Source organism: Zeus faber (assembly GCF_960531495.2).
Source record: "Zeus faber genome assembly, chromosome: 4".
Taxonomy (NCBI): Eukaryota; Metazoa; Chordata; class Actinopteri; order Zeiformes; family Zeidae; genus Zeus; species Zeus faber.
The window spans coordinates 18,728,201-18,740,538 of record NC_137191.1 but is presented as its reverse complement, the minus strand read 5'-3'; the positions used below and the strand labels follow the sequence as shown (position 1 = coordinate 18,740,538).

At 39.4% G+C, this 12,338-nt stretch overlaps 1 protein-coding gene across 1 annotated transcript in view; it reads left to right on the top strand.

Annotated features, from left to right (window-relative positions):
• Positions 1 to 6,803: 6,803 nt before the first annotated feature.
• Positions 6,804 to 12,338, top strand: part of cntln (centlein, centrosomal protein) — a gene marked incomplete at both ends in the record, with an annotated part of 102,353 nt that continues 96,818 nt past the window's right edge. Inside the window, 2 exons of the mRNA XM_079999464.1 lie at positions 6,804 to 6,884; positions 10,506 to 10,594. Coding sequence (XP_079855590.1) covers positions 6,804 to 6,884; positions 10,506 to 10,594 — 170 coding nt within the window. The remainder of the gene's footprint in view (positions 6,885 to 10,505; positions 10,595 to 12,338) is intronic.

Sequence of the window (12,338 nt, the reverse complement as noted above, 5' to 3'; positions counted from 1 at the left end):
GTGGAAGGGGTTGAAAGTACTTTGAGGTGGAGAGATCAGGGCAGAAGAACCCCAGGTGTGTCCTGGAGCGAAGGCTCCTCAGTCTCCTCCAAAATATGGGTCGCAGCTCTAGAGCCCCGCTGGAAAAATGTCACAAAATATTATTTCAAGGATCATTGAATAACACGTTAATGTTCCTTTCTCTTTCTATCATTTTAAAGAATAGAGAGCAAGATCGTTCGTCAAATGTGAAAAAAATAAGCTTATTTCGCCGACTGCCTTTTCGTGACTCAATAGCATTTACTCAGGCAGATCAATGTCCCGTGTCCTCTATATCTCATACTCGGGGGAAATATGAACTTAAACACAACCCCGCCACCTTTCTTTACCCTTTCACAGAGAAAAGGACAAGTTCTCAAGGCAGAACCCAGGGGAAATAGTCTGACTCTCTGTTCCCACACAACCCCAGGGGGGCTGACCAGAGGTGGGGCAGCAGAGCTACAGGGTGCGCTGTGAAGGAGTGCAGCCCAAAACTCATGATCCATTGTCTGGCGTACACACACGTACACGACACACACTACACACACTCATAAAACTCACTTTAGCACAGAGATGCCTCCAGGAAGAAGGTCTTGTGTGGATCAATTCCTCCTTTATGAGGGCTCTTGTCTGCTGCGGATGGGACCAGAAGGTCATCAGATGGGAGTTAAGCAGAGGTTAGAGACATGGCATCACGCCTTGTAGTACAGTGAGGAGATGAGCGGAGGTGTGTGTGTGTGTGTGTGTGTGTGTGTGTGTGTGTGTGTGTGTGTGTGTATGTGTGTGTGTGTGTGTGTTTGTTTGGTGGGACGTGTGTACTTTTCAGAGGGTGGTGTTTGTATTCAGTGGGGCATTGTGCTCGCGTTGATTGACGCATGTACGTACCCTAATTCGTTGGGTGGTGATGCTGAAAGGGAGGAGGTACTGTAGGAGGAGGAGAAGAGAGGAGAGGAGAAGAGAGGAGAAGAGAGGAGAGGAGAGGAGAGGAGAGCAGACGACAGGAGAGGGGACGAGAGGAGAGGAGAGGAGACGACAGGAGAGGAGAGGAGAGGAGAGGAGAGGAGAGGAGAGGTAATCAATGGCTTCTTTGTTGTGAGGTTTTGTCAGGCACTCCAAGGTCTCAGAGCACTGAGAATCAAATGATCACGCTTGAGGTCAAGAGCGGCTAATGATTTTTCTGAGAAGCACTGTGAGCGAATTTTCCTCCTACGGCCACGACTTCCGTGAAAGTGTGTACGTGAACATGCCCCCAAATTCAATCGGAGCAGGAATATGCGGACACACATCTCCCAGTGTTACCCACGCAGTGAAAAGTTCAGTGGCTCTTGGCTCTACTGAGCCTGTCTAGCCGGTCTCTCCTGCGAGGTCTGCACAGTCCCGATCACAAGAGAGACCGGCCCCTCGCAGCGAGCGTCTGATTTGATCCACGCCGCGACCGACTTCAGCCAATCCCATGAGCCAAAAGCGTGACGCCATCACAGCGTGCCGCAAGAAAAACAACTCACGTCAGAGATTATATCCTTTATTTTATTTGTTTTTTGAACTTTATTTTGATGACGTAACATCACAAACGTTTGGATATTCAAACCACCATATTGATATCACATTTTAAAGATCAGGGAAAGTCACAAAACAAACAGCCTTACACACCTTACACGACAGCCTCCTGCGTCTGGTCTTCCGTGAGAGCGATGGGTGGCGAGATGACAATGAAAATAGGATTCTTGTTCACCGACGGGGCGAGCTGATAAATCAGGCTCTTTCCGAACCCAGAAGAACAGCGAAAACATCTTTCCCCGTGATGAAATCCAACAGTGCGCACTTTTGTTGGTGCTTTATTGCTGTTATAACATCTATTTGTGCTTAAACCGTTGCTACGGCTGCATCGGCACGGTCGTCTTCCGACGCCGTTGTTGTCGCTCTGAAATGTGACGCGTTCTGCACCACGTCATCGGCTAACCTGCCCCCCCCCTAGGACAACGGCGGCCTCCGATTGGTCCGTCACGCGGCCGGACGGGCTGAGAGGAAACCGCCGAGGAACCAAGCCCTGACCACGCGTCGCGCGGGCAAGGTTCTCGGCTCTGTTCTCATTTCCCGGGGAAACCCGGCTCATGTAATAAATAGAGTCATTACCGAGCCACAAAGTGACTGTGATGTGTTCAAAGACCTGCGACTCGTGTTGGAGCCTGTCTCGTATCCCTCCAGGAGTGACATTCTGCTAAATGCAGTTTAAGTCTGACATCCCAGCTGACAATTGTACAACCAGTGTTTCTTTAAACCTAGAGGACTTGTGACTCTTTAGCGTCTATTGTCATCTCCCACAGTTCTCAGGTTCACTCTTCCCCTCAGCATCAAAGCTGCTGCTAGGCCGCATTAATGCAGACGCGATCCCGTCTTACCTGAGGTGGCAGGCGGAGACGGAGGCTTTGGGAATCCTCTGCGGAGGGGGCGGTGTTTTTTTTCCCGCGGATGTGCCTTTCTTCCTTCCCTGCGTCAGAGTCAGCCCACCCGGGCTCGTCATTTGGTTCCTGAATTTTTCATGCGTGTGTGCATTTGCATGATCAGGCGTCTGTGTCATCTCTCGGTGTTGATTAAATGCTGCCTTGCGCTTGTTCCTTCCTGTGGCTCTTTGGAGCCAGAACAAAAGTAGAGAAATGCCTCTTGGGAATATCACGGCGTGAAACCATGTCATTTCGAGGGCTGGTTCTTCATATTATTACAGCGGTACAATTAGACTTGAGGGCCACACCAACACAAGTCATTCATAGTGTGTGGCGTCATCTTTTCCCATGTACAGTAACCTCCGCAAGACTCAATTACATAGAAGGTTTGTAGCCCATTCCAAACATTAAAAAAAAAAAAAAAAAAAAAAAAAAAATGCAGATGGAAGATGTAAAAAAAAAAAAAAAAAAAGATTACAGAGTTTGAATGGGGAAAGTAGAGAAATGTATTTTTGTTTTAAATGCAGGAAGCAGGTTATTACAGAGATTAAAGCGTGGCGAGACTGAGGGGGATGTTTTGTGTGCTTAGAATGCTCTCAGATCTTAATTGATCCGTCATTAGTGGGACAGACGAATAACACCTGAAAGAGAGACGCGGCGCTCTCGACGCAGTCGAAACAGGGCGAGAGCGAACGACGCGATCGGAAACGATGACAGTGAAATTGTCAGCGTTTGATGTTGAAAGAATGGATTTACACAAGAGGATGCGGAGATCCCTTTGGATTCCTTCATTGAAATAAAAAAAACTGACAAGTACTTCCAATGTATTAGGCTCTCTATGTTTTTAATTGTGTTCTTTCTGAATTTTGTGACTTTGTGTGTGACGTGTCTATGGTGAAAAGCGCCATACAAATAAAATATAAAACGTATTATTACGTCCTCAGTAAAGAGCTCAAATAGAAACAGACAGACAGAGAGATAGATAGACAGACAGATAGATAGATAGATAGATCGATAGATCGATAGATAGATAGACAGACAGATAGATAGATAGATAGACAGATAGATAGATAGATAGATCGATAGATCGATAGATAGATAGATAGATAGATAGATAGATAGATCGATAGATCGATAGATAGATAGACAGACAGATAGATAGATAGATAGATAGATAGACAGACAGACAGACAGATAGATAGAGGAGCGGGGAGAGGAATGGTGTCAAATTCATAAATACCATGTGTGTGTGTGTGCGTGTATTAACAGGGTTAGGGCAGATGTTGTGCATTACCAACCAGTCTGCTGCCTCTAGAACCGCTGCACAGAGGAGAATCCTAATGAGAGGTGTTTCTTGTGGGTCAAGGGGCAGCCTAATCATGCTAAGACAATTGTTTCTCTCTCTCTCTCTCTCTCTCTCTCTCTCTCTCTCTCTCTCTCTCTCTCTCTCTCACACGTATTCTCTTTATCTCTCTATCGCTCTCTTTCTGTATGAGTGAGCAGACGAACCAACATTTGTCTCAGTGAACGGGAGTGCCAATCCTCATATTTCTTAATTTCTTGATTTTCTCCACCCGTGCTCCAAGCCTGGGCCTGACAGTGGATAAGTGCATTAGCCATACAAAATCAAGTCATCTCGTCTTAAAAGTGAAACAGATGTCAAACACATCCACATGAACATACATTTAATACGATTAAGGACCATTTTATGCCATTGTTTCATCTGGCTATTGAGCTTCAAGGGTCCACTCTCATTTGACTCCAGCACTTCCAAGTGACTTGTCATTTGTGCTGTCTGAATGGACCCGATTGGGCTGGAGAGCATGTGAATTCCTGCCTCACCTGTCGTTCTGCCAGAGTTCCTCTCTGAAACAATCTCTGTGCTAAACAAGTGCATCACATTTGGCCCCAAGTCTGATATTGTTTCTAGATTGCAGCCAATTGCCATTTTCTCTCCTGATATACTCAGCTAGATCGCAAATCAAATTCGAGCAAGTGAAGCAATAGACTGTACAACTTCAAGGGATAGAGAGTTCCTTCATGGTCATTTAAAAAGTAATAAAACATGTTGTATTATAAAGAAAAAAGAAGGTAACTCGACTTTGTGGAAAGAATGAATAACATTTCTGAAAAAAAAACATTGGACCTTCAATAGAACAAATATATAATCAATGGGTTTCTATCACTTACACATCAGCAGCAGTCATAATTTCTTATTCTATTTAAAACCATTTTCATTTATATTGTCTAAACAAATGAAAACACTTGAATCAAATAAGATTTTTCACGCTTTGATTTGCAATATAAGGTAATTGTTTTATGATTCACATCCTTTCCATGTACTTGGGATAAGTAAAAGAACGCACAGTTTGCTCCGTTAAGATAATCATAATAATTCATCATAATAATAAATCATAATGGTAAAATAATAACAATAATGGTAAAATAAATAACAATAATAATAACAATAATAATAATAATAATAATTATTATTATTATTATTATTGTTGTTATTGTTATTATTATGATATCATTATAATTATTTGTGTTATTGTTAATATAAAACTATAATTTATGACTAAAATATTTTACGATAAAAAAAGATTAATTGTTTTTTTGCCTTAATTACAACCTTGTTTTAATTATGAGCTTTGTTTCATCACTTTAAAAAATCAGTCTAAATTTCAAAATTGCCGCGGTCTTGAAACAGCCTGAGCTCACTCGACCTTTTTTGACTTGTTGGACTGCAGTCTGGCATGGGCTGCAGAGAAGACCGGGAAAACTGGAGAGAACATCAAAAAAGATGAAAACAAGAAAGTCCTAAAGCGTGTTCTCAGTTCATCCTCATTATGACTGGGTAGATTTGCGTTGTTGGATGGACACAAAACAGGTGATGGCGACAAAACTAGGACTCGATCCAATGCTCATTGTTCACTATTATTATTATTATTATTATTATTATTATTATTATTGTTGTTGTCATTTTTGTAATTCTTCTTCTTCTTCTTCTTCTTATTATTATTATTATTATTATTATTATTATTATTATTATTATCATTATTCGTAGTAGTAGTAGTGATTATTATTATTATTATTAGTAGTTATTATTAATAATAATTGTCCTGCTTTACACCGATATTTTGATTATAAATACGACTAATATATTCATATATTATAATCAGGAATATGAATATAAAAACATCTTTACAATCAATGTTTAATCATAGCATCATCATATCACGTTGTACTTGAGCGGAGAAGAAAATTACGTTCTCCCCGCGACCACTGCCGTATATCGCTGTCAACTGCGGTGAAACGACGTAAACTATAACCCCACGCCGTAAGGCGTCTCCAAGCGGAAACAGCGGGCTGGTTTGAAAGCGGAAAGCGTCTCCGTAGCTAATGACAACAGCGCACTAAGGAGTTAAACAATGTTTTGAATTGCATATTTGGACACATTGTCTGTCCGCGACGAAGCAATGTATCGTCGTTTCATCATCCGTTGGGATATGAAACGACGCTGCTGAATGCGTGGACTTAAAATCACAGTTTGTCACCTACCGAATGGAGAATTACGAAGTCATTAGTGCATGCTAACGCTAATGTTAGCTAGGTCGATTTGTTGTGTTTGCTACTGGCTGTAGGTCAGTCTCAAAAGGTAAGCTTCATTTTTTACATTACTCCTAACGTCATACAATCAAATGATCTGGAGCAACTAGTGTCGTCAAGCTCAACAGGCGGTTGAAGCCCCAATAATAGCTGTACTACAGCGATAATCGTCTTATCACAACAATTCTAGGTCATCGCGACAACATTGTTCGATTTTCAAATATGTTTCCATCTATTTTCTGAACCAATGGTAGAAGTGTCGTAACAAAAACAATGTGAATTGGATTAGTTTCCATCAGGGGTCCTTCAAGAGGTTCCGGGGGGTCCCCAGCAAAATTATTAAGTATATTAATTGAATTTACACACTGTAAAATAATGATGGTTGTTTTGATCATAGTTTCACTGTTATGACCTTGACTATAGTATAGACAGGTATGGAAATTTCGACTGAATCATATTTGTCAATACGATAACAGTAACAGAGAATGTCAAATGTGGTCTTTGGCCTATTGTGTTACAAATTGACGGTCCTTGATCTGGGACAGGGTTGAGAATCACTGTTCTCGATAGCATATAAAGAAAAAAAAGTCTCAGTGGAGTGAATTTAATGTCCCGTTACCTGTTTATTTAAGATGTCATCAGAACAATTGGAGTATTTGAAGTCTTTTGTCGTAAGGGGTTGTAAACCAACTCTTAACAATTATTCTAACAACATGCTGTGTTTATAGCATTGTAATGGATTCCAAACACGACGACCATAACTTGCTTTTGGAAGAGCAAGTGAAGACTTTATCAGATGAGTTAATGCAATGCCAGGTATGTTTGAATCCGTTTCCTATGGTGCAGCTGGATTCCATCACATTTATCCTGACTAAAATAGACTTTGATAACATTTTGTACGCATATTTTAATATCCCGGAGTTGCATAGCAGAAATAATAACAAACTAAACAAAGTATTTAATACAGACACATTTTTTTTTTTTTAAGAAAAGTGACTATGCAATTAAATTAGAAGATAGATGTGGGGACAGGAAGATGAGTCTGAAGAGGCTATTTAAATGACAGTGTGAGTTGATGGCTTCTCTGATATCATTATGAAGGATATTCAACAGAGATGCGACAACAACTAAAAAGTTTCGGTGTTTGGTCCCGGTGATTTGCAGGTTAGCCTTAGTGGACCTGGGGCTGAGGCAGGGGGGGCATGTTGGTGGGGAGGTCTGAGGGATAAGGGATAGACAGGCTGCTAAGGGCCTTGTAGGTGAGGAGTAGGATTTTGAAGTTTATCCTGTGTTTGACAGGAAGCTAGTGGAGGTCATCACTGGGGTGATGTGGTCTATAAGTTCCAAAGAATTTCAAAACTTTTTTGATGTTTGTGAAAGGACAACCACAAAAGCATTTACTCAGTAATTGACTTGTATGTGCATATGGCTAATATCCTTGACATACAGAAGTTCTGTAATATTTTTTCATTATATGGATAAATACAGTAGCACACACGCAAGCTCACATGCACAAGCACACATAGATCTATTGAACATTCTAGACGTGCGGATATGATCTGTGCTCCAGACTCCCTGATTCATAGACATGTGTAGTGGTCTTGCTTATTCACCACCAGGTGGTGCCTTAAAACATGAGTGAATTCACCTGATTTCCAACCTGGCTCAGTTTGCATATTTAAATGTCTTTCCCAGGCAAAAAAGCCACAGTGGTACAGGGCAGATAATGTTTCATCTCCTGCTTTTGACAATGCTATAATTACTGTAGACCAGTGGCATGGTAATAATTGTACTATCAGATAGTGTTGAGCCTTAAGTTTGCTTCATCTTTGGACAATCTCTTGTTTGTTTTAGAGAGTTGTTACATTTTCATTTTTTTTTGTCAATAAATTTGGATCGCCATCACAGATACAAAGGGATTCACAGGAGTTGTTTCTCACAATGGAGCAAAGCTGTCTCAAACCATTTTATGTGACTCAGTAACTGATGAAAATGTATCTAGTAAATAACAAATTATCATCAGTTTGACTATATCACTCAAAAAACAATTCAGTTCCATACTGTTACTTTGCATTATACTTACAAATACATATATACTTTACATATACTTACTACCCAAATATATTTTTTGTATATATTTGTATTTATTTATTAGTGTGTGTGTGTGTGTGTGTGTGTGTGTGTGTGTGTGTGTGTGTGTGTGTGTGTGTGTGTGTGTGTGTGTGTGTGTGTGTGTGTGTGTGTGTGTGTGTTTTAGGATATATCTTTAATTGTATTTACCCCCAAGCTTACAATGTATAAAATATATTATGAGTTATTATTATTATTAGTATTATTATTATTATTATTATTACTATTATTATTATTAGTATTATTATAATATATTATAAAATATAATGCCTATACCTTTAGAAAGCTTGCTGTCCATTTTCCCACTGAACTATATCAGAACAGTAACATGTGTGAAAAGCTTCGACACATAAACACATTAAAAACACAAGTAGTAATAAATGACAATGTACTACTTTAAAATCTATGATTTTAGTACCTTATTTTATGTCTTGATGTGGTTAAATAATCCAACATAAAAATAAAAAATCTAATATAAGATGACAAATTATGTAGATTACTTCCTGAATTTGATGAAACATGTCCAAAATATTATTTGACTGTCAACATTTTCCATTACTGAATTAGATATGTATTGTGTACACCTTGTATTCAAACCAAAACAACTAAACTAACTCCTTAAACAACAAACTCCTTTTCCATAGCAGTAATTTTACCTTTGTAGGGAAAATAAATCACTGTATTGGAGATATTTGCCGTATAGATTCATGTTCTAATGATCACAGTGCAGTGTCATCTTCCAGTAGTGGTGGATGTAACATTTATTTTATTCAAAATCTTTTTATTGAATTTTGTACATAAACAGTACATTCTGACAAATCGGTCTTAGAAAGGCAAGACATTTCTTTAAGTTCACTCTGAAGTCCCATACTATTCCAGATTGAGTTGACATGGAAACCACTGCTGGTGGTCTGGTCAGCAGCATCTATGATTCTCTTTATCTAATAGCGACCCGTGGTTGTGCAGTGTACCCATTAAGTTATGGCAATTGAATGCCATTGATGTCTAAAATTACTGGCACCATGTACTTCAGGACTGCCATTAACTACAAAGAGACAAATCTGTCAGCCAGCAAATGTTTCTTCTAGACCATGCTAATTTTATTAATATGTGGCCGAATTCCAACGGCGCACTTTGGTATGTTTAGCCCATGGTGTTTCAACGTCTGGAATTGGTAATACCATTAATAATTCAGTGATCATCTAACACTTCCAATACATCTTTAAATACACATATGGCTCAGGCTCTTGATCATCATCCTGGCTTTACAGTGTTCTGTGAAATGTCTAATGGCTGTGTCAGACCAAGTACCAAGGACCACCTATTTAAACTCAGCCATGTTGTTAATTTTATCATTAGCTGCACTGGAGGGTTGACTGTGAGATCTCTATCCCCCCAACCCTTCACAAACAGACACACAAAGACAGAGATCCAGCAGTCCCTCCACTTTATATGTTCAGCCCATGGCCTTATCAAGGTCTGCCTCTGCCATTTAGTAAATAATTGATTAGACACTTTTGAATGGGGGTTTAAAATTCATGTACTAATTGGAGACCAGTAGATTCCAGTGGGAGGGATGACTTTTATCTTATGATGATGTGAACATAATTTATCAGATAATTTTATATTAAGTCGATTTGGTATAATTCTGTCTTTTAATGTCAGAAAATGTAGTTTTTAGATGTTCCTCATTAAATGTAATGTAGCTTAAAAATGTTTGAAAAACCAGCAAGACAATTTGAATTGGAAATGTGTCAGGGGGGTGGCTGCGCTCTCTGCTTGAAGATGACTCTCTCTGTCATCAGTTTTGAGTTTCTTTGGGGCTAGTTACTTTAGAGCTGTGGTGAAAAACACATCCAGAGAGCCTTTTATTAATAAAGGAAATGCTAGCTCGACTGCTGGGTTTTGATTTGGATTCCGGCTCATCCCCAGTCATAAATAGTGCATAATGACAAGTGTCAATGCTTGCTCCCCTTGAGTCGAAGGTCACATCTCAGTGATGGAGAACCCTGTTAAGACAGCCCCATGATTAGAGAAGGCAGTGCTGATCAAAAACTATTTTGTACAAGATATTTGAATTATTGATTGGCTCCCCCTTCTCCCGTATGCTTAAGTCATACAGCATCCGACTGAATTAGTTGTGTTTCATTAGGACCAGCCAAGACATGATGTTAGCAAACTTTTCTTTTCATATTGAGAAGGGTTTTTTTGTGTTTGTGCAAGAGCATAAAGAAATAATACAGTGAAATGCAATTATGACATTTCATACTGGAAAATAAATATACATGTAAATTTTCCTTTCCTCAGGCTGATAAGGAGTTTGTGTGGTCCCTATGGAAACGCCTGCAAGTGGCCAATCCCGACATGACCCAAGCTGTCAGTTTGGTTGTTGAACGGTAAGTGGATTCATCTTTTAAATTGGAAACTTAGGAGTTTAACGCCTGGAAATTCAACTAAGTAAAGAAAAATATGTTTGAAAGTCATCGTAGTGTGTGCTTGAGGCACCTCGGCCATTCTGCCTGGGTTAAGGTGGAATCTGCTGCAGATGCTTATTTAAGCCGCCTTATCCCCGGTCTAGCTGTTTAGCGATGGAAACCTTTTTTTTGAGGGAAACACTCTTCCCTTGGCTCTTGATTCTGGACACTCAGAACACCGCTGCCAGAAGCTTATCTCCGTCGGATAAATTGTGAGATTGAGTATGACCTCTTTTGCAGGGCGGATAAGCTACACCAAATACAGTGGCATGGGAACTTTCTAAAAGTAACAGAGGTGCGGAATTTACCAATGGCGCATGGTTGCAGAGCTTAAGGTGTCAGCCTTTGTGCAGATATAGAGTTTATACATTTTTCCATATTTATAAATGTCATACTTGTATTGTGTAAAACAATACAATAGTAAAAAAATAAATGTAGCTTTATTTCTATGTATTTAAATATATACTCATTTATTTGTATCACTCACAACTTTCACGCTTACACACACATACCAATAGTTAATTCACTTCTGGATCGCTTTGCTCTCTTATTTTATCTGTGACACAGTTCTCCTGACAGAAGAATGTTTTGGTGACTGAAAGCCGTAAAGCTGGCATGTAATCGTATACCTTCTGATATATCTCAGGATCCTCTGGCCTAGTGAGAGTTCATTCCAGTCCATGATCCAGTCCGTGCATCCACTCCAACCCCCCCCCCCCCCTCCCAATTGTGACACAGCCCTCCCGTCTAGAGATCTGTGTCACAAATAAAATCAAAAAAGCAAAGCAGTGATCCAATCAAATTGGTAGAAAGTTTATTTTGTGAATAAAGTTTGTTTCTATATTCCTCCAGTCGTTTTCAATTATGAAAGAGAAACAGGAGAAACATTCTATTAAATGCACAACATATTTTGGAAATATGCAATGGTTCATCCATTGAAGCACATCCATATTTCAGCACTAATAGATTCTTCTTTAGGTTTTTCTAAAAGTGGTTTGTATTGTGGCAAAAAAATAACGTTTTTTTTGTTTTTTTCATAAGAAACCTTCATTTACTTATAATGAATGACTGGCTTCTTGTCATCTGAGTCGAATAAAATATTTCACTTTAGACTTCATATTTGGCCAATCATTGGGTCTGCAGTTGACATTTTAACAGAGATTAACATTTTCAATGTCCAAATATTTAAAAATACCCAGTCAACACTAGACATTGCAGTTGGGGTATGTGTGGTCTACATGGTAGCTATTACCAATCTTACAACACATTTCTACAAAGGTGGAAAATTCCAGGCTCAGAAAGGGAAGGTCCTGCCATGTTTTTTCTCTAGCTAGGCGCTGATCCAGCTGATTTCACTCAGTTTGACCTCTGGTTTGCTGCTATTTAGCAAATCCACATTGTTGACTCAAAATCCCAGTGCGCAATTTTACTTTCTGATCCCAGATTTCTTCCTCAGGATTCTGAGCATTGTCAGAAGAGAGTAAAAAACAACAATCACAATACCATCAAAATGAAATACAATTCACCTACCATTTACAGAAGTGGCAACTATATACAGTATGTTTTTTGATGACGAAAGTCACACGAGGGTAACACAAAATAGTCCATATTGAGCGTAGCCTTTAAAATATTTTTACTGAAATAGACGACAGGCATATTGAGGTCT